Source organism: Paramormyrops kingsleyae, chromosome 4, assembly GCF_048594095.1.
Source record: "Paramormyrops kingsleyae isolate MSU_618 chromosome 4, PKINGS_0.4, whole genome shotgun sequence".
NCBI lineage: Eukaryota > Metazoa > Chordata > Actinopteri > Osteoglossiformes > Mormyridae > Paramormyrops > Paramormyrops kingsleyae.
This window is the reverse complement of record NC_132800.1, coordinates 7052977-7075839: the sequence shown is the minus strand read 5'-3', so window position 1 is coordinate 7075839 and position 22863 is coordinate 7052977. Positions and strand designations below refer to the sequence as shown.

The following is a 22863-nucleotide window of genomic DNA, read 5'->3' as shown; positions in this document are numbered from 1 at the left end:
AGAGGCATCAGCAAAGCAGAAGCAGGAAATAAAAGTGCACAAAAAGTGCAGTTCATCGTTGTGTGGTTGTGTTCATGCGTCTCTTTCCCAGCTTTATCTCGGAAAGAGATGGGTCTGTTGCTGCGGTGACTCCCATACCTCATTTCCTGAGAAGTGCTCCGGTCATCGGTGGCATCAAAGTGTTCCGTTTGCAATTGTTGATGTCTAAAAATATATCGCCTCATGGCACTAGTGGGTAGATGTTGTAACTATGGTGAAAGCAGTCCATGACACACATGGACGTAAATTACGGAGGGGGTTGTAGCCCCCCCCCCCCCCCCAATAATTCAAAACCAGCAACAACAATCATGTTTCCCCCGTAATGGGTGGAGACCTCAACCCCCGCAATGTTCCAGCCAAAGTTATGCCCTTGATGACACACAGTTCACTCTCTCGTCTCTTCATTATGTTTTCAGTTTGTTGAGTAAACGTGGTGCTATTGGTCACGCTATGAAGGCCAGTCGGCGAATGGATGGGCAGAATGAAACCGAGACTGTGGAGTTACAATCACTAATAACTGCACGGTCTAGGTCAAGCCAACTGACGGACACCTGAATGTACCTGAAACGAATATTAGTCTGGTTTTACTATGGGGAGTAGTTACATCTTATCCAGAATATTGTGACCTAGATGCAAAGCAATCGATTTGAGATTCATTTGCCTGTTGTACAGCAGTACATATAAATTCTTCACTATCCAGTCAGAAACATATAATACCCAATGGAAGACAAGAAAAAGTCAATCAAAACATCAAAGGAAACATACTACTCGGTTCTATAGAGGCACATATTTATGGAATAAATATAAAATAAACAATTTAGCATGTAATCCACATGATAGGTGGATTACTCACTGGTATTGGGACTAGCCTTTGCTCTGAGTACAGTTAGTGTCCATATTATGAGGTACTAGGGAATTTAATTAAACATATTATACAGCTACGAATTTAATTAAACATATTATACAGCTACATTCACCCTGAGACATGGATAGTCACTATTTTTCATACTTAATACTCAGCATTTAATTGTACTGGGGTAGTCAGTATATAGAGAGATAGTGAAAGGAGCAGGATGTACTTACCTGTATTGTGAGGAGTTATTGAACTGAGTCAGACGAGGATTCAGCTTCTGCATCAGGATTCGGATGATGTTCACGAACAAAATGAAATTCACCTGTCAGGAAAGTGAAAGAGGAAACACTTTCCCATCACGTAGCTGCCCAGATCCTCCAGAGAAGTCATTACAGCCCATCATCACCATTTAGCAGACCTCCACTGGGTGCCACAAACTCACTGCTCCTCACAAACGCTTTTGCTCAAAGTCCGTATTTTTCCATTCCGGTTTTACCCAACTCACAAGTCTTATTTATGATTATCAACTTTCTGAAGAAATAGCACTTACACCAATGGACATCACAATCGGTCCCTTTATAATCCACCAGTAGGGGGAGTCCTCGTTAATGTCCCAGCACCTGGATAAATGGAGATTATTCAAACCCGCGTGTTGGGAGAGGATGTTGTAAGCAGAGGATGTTCATTGCGTGGATGCAATTAGCGATGCTGTCATAAATTGAACTTAACCTGTAATGCAGATATCCAACAGATAAGTATTGTCATGGCAACTGCATCTCAGAAAATGGCAAAAGGATGAGAATGGCATCCTTTGGCTGCATGGATTAGTGGATGGCTAATAGACGTGCTCTAATGAGCCTGACAAAGGAATTTTGCAAATGATGCAACCAGGCAATAGTGCCCTTTAAGAGTCAATTAAAGTCCGCCCCCCCCCCCTGCCCCCCACAAGTATGTGGTTGGCATTGCATGTTATGTGACGCATCCGTGGGTCATCCATCCAGGTCAAAACAATCTTATTCCTGCTGCAGCCAGAGATGGACCACTTGACTTCAAAGGATGTTATTTGTAAGATACTCCCATTGAGCCATTGTATAAATTACTTTGTATTATAAATTATAAATGCATAGAGGCTCAGTGTGCAGCCCCTGTAGGGTTCTGGGTTAGACTCCTGCCCTGCATGTGCTTGTGTGCAGCTTGCATGTCCTCCTATGCTCCTAGGCTTTCCTCCTGCGTCTCCCTTATATCATAATCAGTAGCTGTATGATAATTAAGCCCAGCTAGCACTAATAAAGGATATGTAATGGGTCAGCTGAATGGATTAAGGAAAGATTTAAAAGCCCATATAGTATGAATTAGAAATAATTTACTGTGCAAGTACTGTCTTAGGTAGTCAAAGAAAATGATTTTCAGGTTGATGTAAAACTATGATGTCTGTGTGTCAGCTTAGCCATTTCAAAACCTCTCCTAAAGTCAGCGCAGTCTTTGCAGTAAAAATCCAATACACCACTAGTGTACCGTGTTTGGCTAATCAATACCTAATCAAGTTATTGAACTAATTAAGTTAATTAATTAAGTCAGCCTGAGGAGAGGTTTGGGAACCAAAGTGGTGTTCATGCAGTCTTCCAACAGGATACCAGTAATGTTTTGGAGAATTCTGGTTACTTTTTATTCTTTAATTGTTCATTTGTATATTTTGTAATGATAGTTGGTCTTTTTCTTCTGAGCAAATATACACATACTTCCCAGATAAGTAGATGCAAACATTTTCATTGACTGCCTAAGACTTTTGCTTTTATTATGGTTAAAGGTATTTATCTCGTCAAATATGGAAACAGCATTCAATAAATAAGCTGCAAAAATATTCTTACTCTGTGTCTTCGAAGAATAACCTGGACACAACCCATATGGCCATAAACACTATAGGAACACCTATGGAAAGATAAGAAATCAACATCTAAGCACCTTACCAGCCCCTTTTATAACCACATCCAATAACAGCTGCTTTTACTCATGTAAGACAGCAGCACAAGTAAAATCAAATGGGGAGAGACGAGGGATATCATGATGGAGGTGAGGGACAGCAGGCTGGAAATGAGGGACAACAGATGGCCATCAGGTTGGAGGTGAGGGACAGCAGGCTGGAGATGAGGGACAACAGATGGACATCAGGATGGAGGTGAGGGACAGCAGGCTGGATATGAGAGACAACAGATGGACATCAGGATGGAGGTGAGGGACAGCAGGCTGGAGATGAGGGACAACAGATGGACATCAGGATGGAGGTGAGGGACAGCAGGCTGGAGATGAGGGACAACAGATGGACATCAGGATGGAGGTGAGGGACAGCAGGCTGGAGATGAGGGACAACAGATGGACAGCAGGATGGAGGTGAGGGACAGCAGGCTGGAGATGAGGGACAACAAATGGACATCAGGATGGAGGTGAGGGACAGCAGGCTGGAGATGAGGGACAGAAAGATGGAAACAAAGGACAGGAGAATGGAGATGAGTCAGGGGAAGAAACAAATGTTTTGGAGTCAACAAAAGAGGAAAAAAGTTGGTTTATATCCTTATAAAAGTTTTTAAAGTAAGCTCAAGCGCTCAAAGTTCAAAGTTTGGTTCAAATGACGTTTGACAAGAAGTGACTTCAGATGTCAAGCAGGCAAAAATAAAGAATTACTTACTCTGTTTCAATTATATTTTAATAATAAATCATTTAAAAGTGAGGTAAGCCCTCAATGTTCTGTTCAAATAAAGTCTGACAAAAAATAGCAACAGTGGTGATAATGAATCAGGGGTGTATTTTAAATTCTGGTTTTAACAGAACTGATTAACATTTCTGTCATAGTCTTCTAACTAGATAAAGTGTGATTGTGATATTAGGGTTATTGCTATTTAACCTTGGCTGTTCCAATAAATACACGTCAAACTAGTCAAGTGCAGAAATGTAAATCACTGCGGCATGTCAATGTGAGGATAAAAAAAAAATATGAAAAGAGTGATGGTTACTCAGAGTTTCCACAGCGATTCGGAAAGAGATTCACAAAAAAATAATAAAAAAGAAACAGAGACAGCAGTACCAGTGATTTTGCTGTAAACAATTGGGGGGCCTTCTATACATTTAAAGCCAAAATTATAAGTGAAAACTGATAATTAGAAATGAAACTGAGAGCTGAAAATGCTTTTGACAATCAAAAGGTAAAAAAATCGGAGATACAACAGAACCAGCCAATCACAGAACGAACAACAGCAGGGTATCACAGTATGAATTACGCGGTTTTGTAATCGAACCTCAGTCCAATCCTAAAGTTTATTATTCAGGCTATTAAAAAAAAATAATGACTTCCCAATCCTTGAATATTGTAATTTAACCCTGGGTTACTTAATATAATGAATACCTTCTGCATTTAATGCGTGACTCTGAATACCATTACTAAAAAGAATGCTCTAGTGGAGTTCTTTTTAACATAAGTATGATATTTAACTTTACAGAGCTTGCATTTTGACAAGAGTAACAGGACTCACGGAATTCTAAACAGCCAGTGGACAGTGCTTTATGCATCTAAATGCATAGTACAATATATAAAAATACAGGATGAAGACAGTAAATGTTGATCACATGTAATACCAGTCAGAAATCTGGACACACCTGCTTTTAATGCAAATGTCTCTGTTTAACTGTTATTCACCTTATAATAAGATGCCTTGAGGCAATGAAGTACAGTAATACATATCAAATATTGCAATGACCAATAGAAGTGTACAATTTCTCACCATTTTCTCAAATTTAACACTCTTCAAAATAGCCTCCTTTTGCTTCAATGACAGCATTGCAGACTCTCAGCATTCTTTCAGCTACGTGTAGCTTGCAGATGTAGCCACCCGGAATGCTTCTCCAACAGTCCCGAAGAAGTTTCCACAAGCTCTGGACACAAGTCGGCTAACATGCCCTTACTCTTCAATCCAACTCACCCAAAAGATCTCTATAGAGTTTAAGGCAGGGGATTGTGGGGGTTAGGTCATCTATCACAGCACTCCATCTCTTTCTTCGTAAGATAATTCTTACTACATATCCTCCCGGTGCTCTTAGCATCATTATATTGTTGAAAAACAAATGATTTTCAGTAGGTGTGCCCAGATTTTGATTAGTACTGCAAGGGAAAATACCCGAATTGCAACGGATCTGCATTTTACATTGGTCCTGGGTCCCATTTCACTTTTCAAATAGAGAACTTGACCATCTTCAGTAAGCGTTCTAGGTGTAAACATGCAAATTCACAAGGATAGTGGTTGTGTTTTCTTAAAAACTGGCAAAGAAAAAAGATGCCCCCAGGCCATTCTCACCCCAGCCGAGGAGCGCGAACCACCACAAAAGACGTCCACCGACAGGGGGCCGAGCCCACAACAGCAGCAGGTTGAGGTACAGCGCTTCCACCAGGAGCCAGAAGAAGTTGGCCATGACACAGTAGTGACAGAGCACGACCGAGGCCTTGCATGCTATCTGGTGAAAGAGGCATGGGGAGTAAGGATGGGGCACAGTTATTGTTATTATTACCAAGGCTATGTATAGTAAAGGTACCTACCAAGGCTACGACAGCAGAGTAAAGGTGCCTACCAAGGCTACGACAGCAGAGTAAAGGTACCTACCAAGGCTACGACAGCATATGAAAGGTACCTACCAAGGCTACGACAGCAGAGTAAAGGTGCCTACCAAGGCTACGACAGCAGAGTAAAGGTGCCTACCAAGGCTACGACAGCAGAGTAAAGGTGCCTACCAAGGCTACGACAGCAGAGTAAAGGTACCTACCAAGGCTACGACAGCAGAGTAAAGGTACCTACCAAGGCTACGACAGCATAATAAAGGTACCTACCAAGGCTACGACAGCATAGTAAAGGTACCTATCAAGGCTACGACAGCATAATAAAGGCACCTACCAAGGCTACGACAGCATAGAAAAGGTAACCTACCAAGGCTACGACAGCACAGTAAAGGTACCTACCAAGGTTACGACAACATAATAAAGGTACCTACCAAGGCTACGACAGCATAGAAAAGGTAACCTACCAAGGCTACGACAGCATAGTAAAGGTACCTACCAAGGTTACGACAACATAATAAAGGTACCTACCAAGGCTACAACAGCATAGTAAAGGTACCTACCAAGGTTACGACAACATAATAAAGGTACCTACCAAGGCTACGACAGCATAGTAAAGGTACCTACCAAGGCTACGACAGCATAGAAAAGGTAACCTACCAAGGCTACAACAGCATAGTAAAGGTACCTACCAAGGTTACGACAACATAATAAAGGTACCTACCAAGGCTACGACAGCATAATAAAGGTACCTACCAAGGCTACGACAGCATAGAAAAGGTACCTACCAAGGCTACGACAGCATAATAAAGGTACCTACCAAGGCTACGACAGCATAATAAAGGTACCTACCAAGGCTACAACAGCATAGTAAAGGTACCTACCAAGGCTACGACAGCATAATAAAGGTACCTACCAAGGCTACGACAGCATAATAAAGGTACCTACCAAAACTACGACAGCATAATAAAGGTACCTACCAAGGCTACGACAGCATAATAAAGGTACCTACCAAGGCTACGACAGCATAATAAAGGTACCTACCAAGGCTACGACAACATACAGTAATAAAGATACCTACCAAGGCTACGACAGCATAATAAAGGTACCTATCAAGGCTACGACAGCATAATAAAGGTACCTACCAAGGCTACGACAGCATAGAAAAGGTACCTACCAAGGCTACGACAGCATAATAAAGGCACCTACCAAGGCTACGACAGCATAGAAAAGGTACCTACCAAGGCTACAACAGCATAGTAAAGGTACCTACCAAGGTTACGACAACATAATAAAGGTACCTACCAAGGCTACGACAGCATAATAAAGGTACCTACCAAGGCTACGACAGCATAATAAAGGTACCTACCAAGGCTACGACAGCATAATAAAGGTACCTACCAAAGCTACGACAGCATAGTTAAGGTACCTACCAAGGTTACGACAACATAATAAAGGTACCTACCAAAACTACGACAGCATAATAAAGGTACCTACCAAGGCTACGACAGCATAATAAAGGTACCTACCAAGGCTACGACAGCATAATAAAGGTACCTACCAAGGCTACGACAGCATAATAAAGGTACCTACCAAGGCTACGACAGCATAATAAAGGTACCTACCAAAGCTACGACAGCATAGTTAAGGTACCTACCAAGGTTACGACAACATAATAAAGGTACCTACCAAAACTACGACAGCATAATAAAGGTACCTACCAAGGCTACGACAGCATAATAAAGGTACCTACCAAGGCTACGACAGCATAATAAAGGTACCTACCAAAGCTACGACAGCATAGTTAAGGTACCTACCAAGGTTACGACAACATAATAAAGGTACCTACCAAAACTACGACAGCATAATAAAGGTACCTACCAAGGCTACGACAGCATAATAAAGGTACCTACCAAGGCTACGACAGCATAATAAAGGTACCTACCAAGGTTACGACAACATAATAAAGGTACCTACCAAAACTACGACAGCATAATAAAGGTACCTACCAAGGCTACGACAGCATAATAAAGGTACCTACCAAGGCTACGACAGCATAATAAAGGTACCTACCAAGGCTACGACAGCATAATAAAGGTACCTACCAAAGCTACGACAGCATAGTTAAGGTACCTACCAAGGTTACGACAACATAATAAAGGTACCTACCAAAACTACGACAGCATAATAAAGGTACCTACCAAAACTACGACAGCATAATAAAGGTACCTACCAAGGCTACGACAGCATAATAAAGGTACCTACCAAAACTACGACAGCATAATAAAGGTACCTACCAAGGCTACGACAGCATAATAAAGGTACCTACCAAGGCTACAACAGCATAGTAAAGGTACCTACCAAGGTTACGACAACATAATAAAGGTACCTACCAAAACTACGACAGCATAATAAAGGTACCTACCAAAACTACGACAGCATAATAAAGGTACCTACCAAGGCTACGACAGCATAATAAAGGTACCTACCAAAACTACGACAGCATAATAAAGGTACCTACCAAGGCTACGACAGCATAATAAAGGTACCTACCAAGGCTACAACAGCATAGTAAAGGTACCTACCAAGGTTACGACAACATAATAAAGGTACCTACCAAAACTACGACAGCATAATAAAGGTACCTACCAAGGCTATGACAGCATAATAAAGGTACCTACCAAGGCTACGACAGCATAATAAAGGTACCTACCAAAACTACGACAGCATAATAAAGGTACCTACCAAGGCTACGACAGCATAATAAAGGTACCTACCAAGGCTACGACAGCATAGTTAAGGTAGCTACCAAGGCTACGACAGCATAATAAAGGTACCTACCAAGGCTACGACAGCATAATAAAGGTACCTACCAAGGCTACGACAGCATAATAAAGGTACCTACCAAGGCTACGACAGCATAGAAAAGGTAACCTACCAAGGCTACGACAGCATAATAAAGGTACCTACCAAGGCTACGACAGCATAGTAAAGGTACCTACCAAGGCTACAACAGCATAGTAAACGTACCTATAAAGGCTACGACAGCATAATAAAGGTACCTACCAAGGCTACGACAACATAATAAAGGTACCTACCAAGGCTACGACAGCATAGAAAAGGTAACCTACCAAGGCTACGACAGCATAGTAAAGGTACCTACCAAGGTTACGACAACATAATAAAGGTACCTACCAAGGCTACAACAGCATAGTAAAGGTACCTACCAAGGTTACGACAACATAATAAAGGTACCTACCAAGGCTACGACAGCATAGTAAAGGTACCTACCAAGGCTACGACAGCATAGAAAAGGTAACCTACCAAGGCTACAACAGCATAGTAAAGGTACCTACCAAGGTTACGACAACATAATAAAGGTACCTACCAAGGCTACGACAGCATAATAAAGGTACCTACCAAGGCTACGACAGCATAGAAAAGGTACCTACCAAGGCTACGACAGCATAATAAAGGTACCTACCAAGGCTACGACAGCATAATAAAGGTACCTACCAAGGCTACAACAGCATAGTAAAGGTACCTACCAAGGCTACGACAGCATAATAAAGGTACCTACCAAGGCTACGACAGCATAATAAAGGTACCTACCAAAACTACGACAGCATAATAAAGGTACCTACCAAGGCTACGACAGCATAATAAAGGTACCTACCAAGGCTACGACAGCATAATAAAGGTACCTACCAAGGCTACGACAACATACAGTAATAAAGATACCTACCAAGGCTACGACAGCATAATAAAGGTACCTATCAAGGCTACGACAGCATAATAAAGGTACCTACCAAGGCTACGACAGCATAGAAAAGGTACCTACCAAGGCTACGACAGCATAATAAAGGCACCTACCAAGGCTACGACAGCATAGAAAAGGTACCTACCAAGGCTACAACAGCATAGTAAAGGTACCTACCAAGGTTACGACAACATAATAAAGGTACCTACCAAGGCTACGACAGCATAATAAAGGTACCTACCAAGGCTACGACAGCATAATAAAGGTACCTACCAAGGCTACGACAGCATAATAAAGGTACCTACCAAAGCTACGACAGCATAGTTAAGGTACCTACCAAGGTTACGACAACATAATAAAGGTACCTACCAAAACTACGACAGCATAATAAAGGTACCTACCAAGGCTACGACAGCATAATAAAGGTACCTACCAAGGCTACGACAGCATAATAAAGGTACCTACCAAAGCTACGACAGCATAGTTAAGGTACCTACCAAGGTTACGACAACATAATAAAGGTACCTACCAAAACTACGACAGCATAATAAAGGTACCTACCAAGGCTACGACAGCATAATAAAGGTACCTACCAAGGCTACGACAGCATAATAAAGGTACCTACCAAGGTTACGACAACATAATAAAGGTACCTACCAAAACTACGACAGCATAATAAAGGTACCTACCAAGGCTACGACAGCATAATAAAGGTACCTACCAAGGCTACGACAGCATAATAAAGGTACCTACCAAGGCTACGACAGCATAATAAAGGTACCTACCAAGGCTACGACAGCATAATAAAGGTACCTACCAAAGCTACGACAGCATAGTTAAGGTACCTACCAAGGTTACGACAACATAATAAAGGTACCTACCAAAACTACGACAGCATAATAAAGGTACCTACCAAGGCTACGACAGCATAATAAAGGTACCTACCAAGGCTACGACAGCATAATAAAGGTACCTACCAAAGCTACGACAGCATAGTTAAGGTACCTACCAAGGTTACGACAACATAATAAAGGTACCTACCAAAACTACGACAGCATAATAAAGGTACCTACCAAGGCTACGACAGCATAATAAAGGTACCTACCAAGGCTACGACAGCATAATAAAGGTACCTACCAAGGTTACGACAACATAATAAAGGTACCTACCAAAACTACGACAGCATAATAAAGGTACCTACCAAGGCTACGACAGCATAATAAAGGTACCTACCAAGGCTACGACAGCATAATAAAGGTACCTACCAAGGCTACGACAGCATAATAAAGGTACCTACCAAAGCTACGACAGCATAGTTAAGGTACCTACCAAGGTTACGACAACATAATAAAGGTACCTACCAAAACTACGACAGCATAATAAAGGTACCTACCAAAACTACGACAGCATAATAAAGGTACCTACCAAGGCTACGACAGCATAATAAAGGTACCTACCAAAACTACGACAGCATAATAAAGGTACCTACCAAGGCTACGACAGCATAATAAAGGTACCTACCAAGGCTACAACAGCATAGTAAAGGTACCTACCAAGGTTACGACAACATAATAAAGGTACCTACCAAAACTACGACAGCATAATAAAGGTACCTACCAAAACTACGACAGCATAATAAAGGTACCTACCAAGGCTACGACAGCATAATAAAGGTACCTACCAAAACTACGACAGCATAATAAAGGTACCTACCAAGGCTACGACAGCATAATAAAGGTACCTACCAAGGCTACAACAGCATAGTAAAGGTACCTACCAAGGTTACGACAACATAATAAAGGTACCTACCAAAACTACGACAGCATAATAAAGGTACCTACCAAGGCTATGACAGCATAATAAAGGTACCTACCAAGGCTACGACAGCATAATAAAGGTACCTACCAAAACTACGACAGCATAATAAAGGTACCTACCAAGGCTACGACAGCATAATAAAGGTACCTACCAAGGCTACGACAGCATAGTTAAGGTAGCTACCAAGGCTACGACAGCATAATAAAGGTACCTACCAAGGCTACGACAGCATAATAAAGGTACCTACCAAGGCTACGACAGCATAATAAAGGTACCTACCAAGGCTACGACAGCATAGAAAAGGTAACCTACCAAGGCTACGACAGCATAATAAAGGTACCTACCAAGGCTACGACAGCATAGTAAAGGTACCTACCAAGGCTACAACAGCATAGTAAACGTACCTATAAAGGCTACGACAGCATAATAAAGGTACCTACCAAGGCTACGACAGCATAGTAAAGGTACCTACCAAGGTTACGACAGCATAGAAAAGGTAACCTACCAAGGCTACGACAGCATAGTAAAGGTACCTACCAAGGCTACGACAGCATAATAAAGGTACCTACCAAGGCTACGATAGCATAGTAAAGGTACCTACCAAGGTTACGACAGCATAGAAAAGCTAACCTATCAAGGCTACAACAGCATAATAAAGGTACCTACCAAAGCTACGACAGCATAATAAAGGTACCTACCAAAGCTACGACAGCATAATAAAGGTACCTACCAAAACTACGACAGCATAATAAAGGTACCTACCAAGGCTACAACAGCATAGTAAAGGTACCTACCAAGGCTACGACAGCATAATAAAGGTACCTACCAAGGCTACGACAGCATAGTAAAGGTACCTACCAAGGCTACGACAGCATAATAAAGGTACCTACCAAGGCTACGACAGCATAATAAAGGTACCTACCAAGGCTACGACAGCATAGAAAAGGTACCTATCAAGGCTACGACAGCATAGTAAAGGTACCTACCAAGGCTATGACAGCATAGTAAAGGTACCTACCAAGGCTACAACAGCATAATAAAGGTACCTACCAAGGCTACGACAGCATAGAAAAGGTACCTATCAAGGCTACGACAGCATAGTAAAGGTACCTACCAAGGCTACGACAGCATAATAAAGGTACCTACCAAGGCTACGACAGCAGAGTAAAGGTACCTACCAAGGCTACGACAGCATATGAAAGGTACCTACCAAGACTATGACAGCAGAGTAAAGGTACCTACCAAGGCCACGACAGCATAATAAAGATACCTATCAAGGCTACGACAGCATAGTAAAGGTACCTACCAAGGCTACGACAGCATAATAAAGGTACCTACCAAGGCTACGACAGCATAGAAAAGGTACCTATCAAGGCTACGACAGCATAGTAAAGGTACCTACCAAGGCTACGACAGCATAGTAAAGGTACCTACCAAGGCTACGACAGCATAATAAAGGTACCTACCAAGGCTACGACAGCATAATAAAGGTACCTACCAAGGCTACGACAGCATAGAAAAGGTACCTATCAAGGCTACGACAGCATAGTAAAGGTACCTACCAAGGCTATGACAGCATAGTAAAGGTACCTACCAAGGCTACGACAGCATAATAAAGGTACCTACCAAGGCTACGACAGCATAGTAAAGGTACCTATCAAGGCTACGACAGCATAATAAAGGTACCTACCAAGGCTACGACAGCAGAGTAAAGGTACCTACCAAGGCTACGACAGCATATGAAAGGTACCTACCAAGACTATGACAGCAGAGTAAAGGTACCTACCAAGGCCACGACAGCATAATAAAGGTACCTACCAAGGCTACGACAGCATAGAAAAGGTAACCTACCAAGGCTACGACAGCATAATAAAGGTACCTATCAAGGCTACGACAGCATAATAAAGGTACCTACCAAGGCTATGACAGCATAATAAAGGTACCTACCAAGGCTACGACAGCATAATAAAGGTACCTACCAAAACTACGACAGCATAATAAAGGTACCTACCAAGGCTACGACAGCATAATAAAGGTACCTACCAAGGCTACGACAGCATAGTTAAGGTAGCTACCAAGGCTACGACAGCATAATAAAGGTACCTACCAAGGCTACGACAGCATAATAAAGGTACCTACCAAGGCTACGACAGCATAATAAAGGTACCTACCAAGGTTACGACAGCATAGAAAAGGTAACCTACCAAGGCTACGACAGCATAATAAAGGTACCTACCAAGGCTACGACAGCATAGTAAAGGTACCTACCAAGGCTACAACAGCATAGTAAACGTACCTATAAAGGCTACGACAGCATAATAAAGGTACCTACCAAGGCTACGACAGCATAGTAAAGGTACCTACCAAGGTTACGACAGCATAGAAAAGGTAACCTACCAAGGCTACGACAGCATAGTAAAGGTACCTATCAAGGCTACGACAGCATAGTAAAGGTACCTAACAAGGTTACGACAACATAATAAAGGTACCTACCAAAACTACGACAGCATAATAAAGGTACCTACCAAAACTACGACAGCATAATAAAGGTACCTACCAAAACTACGACAGCATAATAAAGGTACCTACCAAGGCTACGACAGCATAATAAAGGTACCTACCAAGGCTACGACAGCATAGTTAAGGTAGCTACCAAGGCTACGACAGCATAATAAAGGTACCTACCAAGGCTACGACAGCATAATAAAGGTACCTACCAAGGCTACGACAGCATAATAAAGGTACCTACCAAGGCTACGACAGCATAGAAAAGGTAACCTACCAAGGCTACGACAGCATAGAAAAGGTACCTATCAAGGCTACGACAGCATAGTAAAGGTACCTACCAAGGCTACGACAGCATAGTAAAGGTACCTACCAAGGCTACGACAGCATAATAAAGGTACCTACCAAGGCTACGACAGCATAATAAAGGTACCTACCAAGGCTACGACAGCATAGAAAAGGTACCTATCAAGGCTACGACAGCATAGTAAAGGTACCTACCAAGGCTATGACAGCATCGTAAAGGTACCTACCAAGGCTACGACAGCATAATAAAGGTACCTACCAAGGCTACGACAGCATAGTAAAGGTACCTACCAAGGCTATGACAGCATAGTAAAGGTACCTATCAAGGCTACGACAGCATAATAAAGGTACCTACCAAGGCTACGACAGCAGAGTAAAGGTACCTACCAAGGCTACGACAGCATATGAAAGGTACCTACCAAGACTATGACAGCAGAGTAAAGGTACCTACCAAGGCCACGACAGCATAATAAAGGTACCTACCAAGGCTACGACAGCATAGAAATGGTAACCTACCAAGGCTACGACAGCATAATAAAGGTACCTACCAAGGCTACGACAGCATAGTAAAGGTACCTATCAAGGCTACGACAGCATAATAAAGGCACCTATCAAGGCTACGACAGCATAGTAAAGGTACCTACCAAGGCTATGACAGCATAGTAAAGGTACCTACCAAGGTTACGACAACATAATAAAGGTACCTACCAAGGCTACAACAGCAGAGTAAAGGTACCTACCAAGGCTACGACAGCATATGAAAGGTACCTACCAAGACTATGACAGCAGAGTAAAGGTACCTACGAAGGCCACGACAGCATAATAAAGATACCTACCAAGGCTACGACAGCATAATAAAGGTACCTACCAAGGCTACGACAGCATAGAAAAGGTAACCTACCAAGGCTACGACAGCATAATAAAGGTACCTACCAAGGCTACGACAGCATAATAAAGGTACCTACCAAGGCTACGACAGCATAGTAAAGGTACCTACCAAGGCTACGACAGCATAATAAAGGTACCTACCAAGGCTACGACAGCATAGTAAAGGTACCTATCAAGGCTACGACAGCATAGTAAAGGTACCTACCAAGGCTATGACAGCATAGTAAAGGTACCTATCAAGGCTACGACAGCATAGTAAAGGTACCTACCAAGGCTACGACAGCATAGTAAAGGTACCTACCAAGGCTACGACAGCATAATAAAGGTACCTACCAAGGCTACGACAGCATAGAAAAGGTACCTATCAAGGCTACGACAGCATAGTAAAGGTACCTACCAAGGCTATGACAGCATAGTAAAGGTACCTACCAAGGCTACGACAGCATAATAAAGATACCTACCAAGGCTACGACAGCATAGTAAAGGTACCTACCAAGGCTATGACAGCATAGTAAAGGTACCTATCAAGGCTACGACAGCATAATAAAGGTACCTACCAAGGCTACGACAGCATAGTAAAGGTACCTACCAAAACTACGACAGCATAATAAAGGTACCTACCAAGGCTACGACAGCATAGTAAAGGAACCTACCAAGGCTACAACAGCATAGTAAACGTACCTATAAAGGCTACGACAGCATAGTAAAGGTACCTACCAAGGCTACGACAGCATAGTAAAGGTACCTATCAAGGCTACGACAGCATAGTAAAGGTACCTACCAAGGCTACGACAGCATAGTAAAGGTACCTACCAAGGCTACGACAGCATAGTAAAGGTACCTACCAAGGCTACGACAGCATAATAAAGGTACCTACCAAGGCTACGACAGCATAGTAAAGGTACCTATCAAGGCTACGACAGCATAGTAAAGGTACCTACCAAGGCTACAACAGCATAGTAAAGGAACCTACCAAGGCTACAACAGCATAGTAAAGGAACCTACCAAGGCTATGACAGCATAGTAAACGTACCTATAAAGGCTACGACAGCATAGTAAAGGTACCTACCAAGGTTACGACAGCATAGAAAAGGTACCTATCAAGGCTACGACAGCATAGAAAAGGTACCTACCAAGGCTATGACAGCATAGTAAAGGTACCTACCAAGGCTACAACAGCATAGTAAAGGAACCTACCAAGGCTATGACAGCATAGTAAACGTACCTATAAAGGCTACGACAGCACAGTAAAGGTAACTTCCAAGGCTATGGCAGGATAGTAAAGGTACTTACTAAGGTATAGACAGGGGCAAGGGAAGCCTTCAGTGACCCTGTAGATACTATAAACTAGAAAAAATATCTATCTGCTAGATTTTGGCAAATAAAATGAATAATTAATATGTTCTAATGAGTACGAAACAGACTCCAGCCACCCCCTCCTCCTAGATGGAAGATGGATAGATGGATAAGTGGGGAATGATTTCATTTTAACAAAATAGAGATGTGTGTGAATTAACCAATTCGGCTGACTGAACACGCAGTTTTACAAATGAGATGAGCAATTAGTAATCAATTAGAAATCAGTAACAGCTCAGGAGCAGCTCACTAATTAAATATTAATTTTAAGTGCTGTGGTTGTGCTTTGAAGAGCACAGTGCTTCCAGTAATGAATTTCTGCAGGCTGGTATAGGGGAGACTGATACAGTGATAATGATTGATATTGGCGCAGTAATAGATGTACATGTGTCTTTGTGGAGATTTAGACAGTGATAAGGACTGATACTGATGCTGCAATAGATGTACATGTGTCTTTGTGGAGATTTAGACAGTGATAAGGACTGATACTGATGCAGTAATAGATGTACGTGTGTCTTTGTGGAGATTGATACAGTGATAAGGACTGATACTGATGCAGTAATAGATGTACATGTGTCTTTGTGGAGACTGATGCTGTGATTATGACTGATACTGATGCAGTAATAGATGTACGTGTGTCTTTGTGAAGATTTAGACAGTGATAAGGACTGATACTGATGCAGTAATAGATGTACATGTGTCTTTGTGGAGACTGATGCTGTGATTATGACTGATACTGATGCAGTAATAGATGTACGTGTGTCTTTGTGAAGATTTAGACAGTGATAAGGACTGATACTGATGCAGTAATAGATGTACATGTGTCTTTGTGGAGACTGATGCTGTGATTATGACTGATACTGATGCAGTAATAGATGTACGTGTGTCTTTGTGGAGATTGATACAGTGATAAGGACTGATACTGATGCAGCAATAGATGTACATGTGTCTTTGTGGAGATTTAGATAGTGATAAGGATTGATACTGATGCTGCAATAGATGTACATGTGTCTTTGTGGAGACTGATGCTGTGATTATGACTGATACTGATGCAGTAATAGATGTACGTGTGTCTTTGTGGAGATTGATACAGTGATAAGGACTGATACTGATGCAGTAATAGATGTACATGTGTCTTTGTGGAGATTGATACAGTGATAAGGACTGATACTGATGCAGTAATAGATGTACGTGTGTCTTTGTGGAGATTGATACAGTGATAAGGACTGATACTGATGCAGTAATAGATGTACGTGTGTCTTTGTGGAGATTGATACAGTGATAAGGATTGATACTGATGCTGCAATAGATGTACATGTGTCTTTGTGGAGACTGATGCTGTGATTATGACTGATATTGATGCAGTAATAAATTCATCTGTGTCTTGTTGGAAACTGGTACTGTGATTATGACTGATACTGATACTGTGCTATTTCTTTTATCAAAAGCATTGTGAGATTCGTTAAAAGCATTAAACAAAGGGACTAAGTGAGCAGTCATCAATCATAATACTGTGGCAACGACCATTTACAATGTCAAGTCTCTTTGTTTTAATTAATCCATTCAAGTCCACAAGCCATTTCCAGGTTGTAGCGCAGATTTTAGTGTTTTTAGATCCACGTAAAATAACCTTTTAGAATTTATATTTTTATGATGGAATCAGTAATGGTCTGGTGTAAATATATTCTGAAAAATAAGTATTTTAATGAGGAAAAATGCATTAGGCAGAAATATCAATTAAGTATAATGACAGGATGAAGTGCTCGTCATAATTAACATTTGTAAACAATTAAGCCCAGCATTCAAGCATTCTATGATCACTTATGATCCCACTTAAGCCCACCCGGGTTTTTAGCGTGTAAGTAAACACTCCAGTAAATTCATACTCTATTCTCAGTTTTTAACAGCCCTGTGGAAATGCAGGCATTAGGGAGGGCCACCCCAGCACTGGGTCCTGCTCCCAAAGGCTATGCTCTTAAATACTCTAACAAGCTGTGAGCATATGTCACATCTCACATTTTCCTGCTGATACTTTCACCAATACTACTGTACATGTTTTGCAGGAATTTTTTGTGCTTTCAATGACCTGTGTTATACAGATCTCAGTATTAACTAGTATTATCTGTTCTAAACAACTTAATTCTGACTGATATTCTGTATTATTTGCTCATTACATTAGCTTATGTAGCGTGGGGTTGTGTGCTGTAAGTGTGTGTGTACAGCCCTGTTTAACACTTACATCATACATCTTAATATTATTGCAATAGGGGTTTTTGATTTTTCTCTCTCATATTTTTTTTTTGCTTCATCCACGCTAATTTAAAAATGAAAAATATTAACTGTTGTTATGTCTTTACTCTGAACCCAGCCATTTTGGGAAGGGTGTTGTATTACAAATGTATTAACCGAATAGCTATTTCTTGTTACATGACATTTCTCTTTAACCACGACTGTAAATTGTATTTCTAGCTCAAAGACACAAATATTAATGACGATAATGCACGTATTGTAGGGTCAACCTAGACAGATGATTTTACTTTATATTATTACAGACCAGTATGAGTCACAGCTGTGGGGGTGTGGCCATGGATCAACGGATGGCACTGATTGGGTATTGTGCCGACGATCCACCCGGTATTAGCTAATTATGTCAGTCTGATTGCTTTGTCTTTATAAACAACCCATTGTACTTTTGTAATCGCACACTGATAAGGGTGTAATGCTGAAATATTTGTGTTTAGAAGTCATGGGGTAGTCTAATAAAATACCACAAACCAGTGGTATTTATCATCTGAGTTGGTAAATCTTTAAAGTTTTTTTTTTTTTTTTTTGCTGAACATTGTCATATGATATTTAAGATCTTTTGATAAACAAAGCTAAGGATGGACTTACAGTGGACAGTGTGCAGTGATCCGTCTCAGGGTTCGCGAACAAGGTGGTGTCCTTTAGGAAAACCGCCCCGGCCTTCAGGATGAAGGTGAGGAAGAGCTGGATATGGATATAGTTCCGCGTACAGCGAAGTCTCCTGCGAGGAATGCAGAGAGAAGCCGGATGGTCGCCATGGCAATGGGTGACCACCAGGGGTGCCGGTCAATGATCGCAAGTAGGGTGGCACTTAAAAAATACTCGATGGTATCCGCATGCACATTGCTTCAACTCAAACCAGTTAGGGGTTATTTAGAAGCAGTGTCTAGTTAAAGATCTAAGGGTACAACAGCAGATCTACTCCTGGGATTTCATCAGTCAGTCTAGTTCCTTAATTCCTCAATTACGATGCAACCTGCCTACCTGTCACACGGCTGTCAATGGATACTCTTTATGTAGGAAGCATATTATTTTGTGCATTCAGTATATTTACATGTAAATGTAGTAGGTAAATGCCTCCACACCACACCCTCCCCCCCCTGGTAAATTGTACCCCCTTCAGAATTTATTTATGGATACAGGCCTGTCACACAAGTATGGGATATGGGTAATCAAATTCATAAAAAAAGACATATAAAAGAATATTTGTTTGGAATTGAATGCTTTTAACTAGGATCTTGGAGGAGGGCTGAATGAGAGACGGGTGACTGGAGAGAGAGAGGAAGCAGGTGTTTCTTTGTCGAGGGGGTGCTGGTGCGGCACTCCCATTGCCGGATAGCAGGGGGGCTCTTTCGAGCGCTACGATTTTGGGGCTGCACCTCTCATAGTGACCTCCCTCATTAGCCCTCGGTGTCCGAACACAGCCGGCGTTGAGAGTGAGCTCGGTAAGCGTGACAATGATGTTTCCGACGTTGACTGCCCTTTCAGCGACAATGGATTAATAAGAACTGATGCAGCCTTTCAGTAAGCGGGGGCTTCATTTAATTTATCCCCTTCGTTTAATGTGATTAAGAGGCGGCTTCGGTTTGGAAACAGGGCAGTGACCCCCCCCCCGGGCACCAGGCAGCCCCTCACTGGCATTCGAGTCAAGACCAAATTGGGTTTTGCTTTTTTTTACTTTATTACTTTTTGTTTAACTTTTGGCTTCCAGCTCATCGTCCAATGGCTTCCCGTAAGCCTCGCGTGGAAGGCATCGATCTGAGCCTTCGCTTGTTCAGGTAAGCTGACACCGCCCATTGGTGGGTCCTAAGGAGGTGGAGGGAGCTATCATGAGGAGGCGGGTGGTTATTGGGTCTAGAGCAGTGATCCTCAACTACTGGTTTGTGGCAGGGAAACGCAGTTCAGTCCGTAACGGGGCGCCACGCGGAAGCCAACCCGGGAAGATTCCCCGTCCATCTTCCCACCCAGTCGGGGAATCAGTCGAAACTGATGAATAGCCAGGTCATGTGATTCAATGTGACAGACTGAGCAGACGCCAATTTTTTTGATGTCCTTATCTTTTCGGATGAACTACACATACATACTTTTCAGCATACATTTTCAAGACCAGCTATTTAATAACATAGCTCCATTCATTCCCCCCCCCCCCCCCTAATTATGGGCTTCCTTTTTTATTTCCTCCAGAAATTAATGTGCAATGTACACATCAGTGCAATGTAGCCTGTGGCAGCACACTAAGTAAGGTTTATCTGACTGAGCTCACTCACAGCCTGTACTATACAGCTTACGGCATGCTTTAGGAAGGTGTGATCTGATTGGTGACCCTTAGACTGGTGCTGAAGTCCCTCTGCCCACATCAGGTAACCCCCACCAGCCCCTACCTGAAGTACAGGAGAATCCCAACAGCGACCGCCAAAGATATCAGCGAAGTGGCATATCCAACGGTATAAACGGTCCTCACGGCTGCGAAGTACCACTCCTGGGCCTTGCAGAGACAGATGAGCAGGTAAATCAGGGCTCTCAAACCTTTCCGACAGTGAGAGCTACTACAACAAAACTAATCTGACTGTTAGATCCACAGGTCAATCTTTAAGACATTCCTAATCGATCGTGTGTGACGAGTTGGTGACCATTGAGCATTGCAGATATTGCAGAGCTGCATTACATTATTATTTTCATTTTTTTATTTAATATCACGCCTGAGGTGACCAGTAAAGGGTAAGGAGTTTACCCAGAATTCCTCTCACCTCTGGTATTTCATCCTCCACGCTGCAGGCGATGTAGTACGGGGGATAGGGCCTGGACCAGCCAGCAGTGGTGCAGTTCCGGCTCACGGTGCCTGTGAACGAGTCTATGACAATCATGGTGCTTGCCCCTCCGCCGTCCAACAGCCACCACCAATCTCTGAGCCGTAGACAAAGCCGGACTCTCACGCCAAACTCAGTGTAAGGTTCAGGAGATCCAAAAAGATGGCGAGAGAGATGTTTCCAATATTAAATTTATGTCACCACAGATGGTTAGTGTGAATGCATCAGGTGAGGCTCCCTCCCATTGGTCTGTCACTGTAGGGCAGGGGTCTCCAGCTCTGGTCCTGGAGAGCTACAGTACTATCCAGTAGGTTTTCTATCCCACTTGGCTTCTGATGAGCCACACCTGCTCCTGGTATTTACCTGAGAACAGCTGTGGCTCATCAGAAGCCGGGTAGGATTGAAAACCTACTGGATAGTAGCTCTCCAGGACCGGAGTTGGAGACCCCATGAAGCCTTTCTTCTACCACACTGCTCCATCCACCCATCCATCCATCTATCCATATTCTATAACTGCTTATCCTGCTCAAGGTTGTTGCTATCCCGGAGGTTATGGGCACAAACCAGGGAACAACCCAGGATGGGGCACCAACAAACCCCAATGCCATTTCCGCCATTCACCTGACAGTCCTGCCTATGGCAGAACCTCTGCTTCTGGCACAAGTTCCCATCTCCTACTCATACTGCTCTAAAGGATTCTGGTTCATCTCGGTCAGGGCTCTTCCAAATCTGGACCTCGATTCCAAATCCAGGCCTCGTTTTCAGTTCTCCCATGTACTTAGTTTAACAACGACCGATTCTGATTGGCCAGAGGTTTCACAGCTGGTGCACAGGTGTAGGAAGGCTGGAAAATCCACAGGGCTTTGACCTTGAAGACCGTGATTTGAATAGTCCTGGTCTAGGCAGTCCCAGTGTGAAGCCGTTAGCTCACTCTGCTCCTGGAGCCATACTCATGCAGGACTGCACTGCATAGCAAGGTTTCGGCTACAGCTCTGGGTGCACATTATGCGCATGTAACAAGACGGTTTGGTAGTGGTAGTGATTAGGTATCTGCTCAGGAGCTGACTTTGAAGGTCTGAGATTTACGGTTGATCAGTGTGTGTGGGGGGCTCGGGCCTGGATGTGAAGGCTTTGCACTCCGAAATTAATTAATCACCAGCGGCCTAATTTTCCATTTTTTTGTGGTTGCAGTTGCCATACCGACACTATCCGGGTTCTTCTTTTCAGGACCCGTCTGTTCCGTTGTGGCGCATGCTAAGCTGCTCTCACTCAAATGCTTCACCGTATGCATCATGTTCCTGTGTCATCATGACCCTGCACAGGATTAGCGGTGAAGGAAGAGGGGTGAATTTCGATAAAGAGGAGGACAGAAATTCTGACAGATTCTGAATAGTTATTTTACCTTGTTAATCATTTTTGTAGTTCAGTATTTTGAGGAGCTCATGGTTTTTTGGTTTTCTCATTTATGAGTGATGTTTAGTTTAAAAAGTCATTGACTGACTCTCCCAAATTCTTATGCATACGTGGATAAGTCTGTTTAACCAGTTTGATAGTACAGGCTCTCATTGATGTCTTTTATTTTTGAAGAGAATAAATTATTGTATCCATGGGATCCATGGGACACATTTTA

The 22863-nt window shown here is 42.5% G+C and overlaps 1 protein-coding gene across 1 annotated transcript in view; it reads right to left on the bottom strand.

Moving 5' to 3' along the window:
• ghrhrl (growth hormone releasing hormone receptor, like) overlaps nt 1-22863 on the bottom strand; it is a 33068-nt gene that overhangs the window by 2628 nt on the left and 7577 nt on the right. The window contains exons 4-10 of the mRNA XM_023844728.2: nt 21174-21265; nt 20808-20911; nt 19015-19147; nt 5236-5392; nt 2761-2821; nt 1443-1512; nt 1123-1214 (exon numbers count right to left, since the gene is read on the bottom strand). Of these exons, the coding sequence (XP_023700496.1) occupies nt 1123-1214; nt 1443-1512; nt 2761-2821; nt 5236-5392; nt 19015-19147; nt 20808-20911; nt 21174-21265 (709 nt within the window). The remainder of the gene's footprint in view (nt 1-1122; nt 1215-1442; nt 1513-2760; nt 2822-5235; nt 5393-19014; nt 19148-20807; nt 20912-21173; nt 21266-22863) is intronic.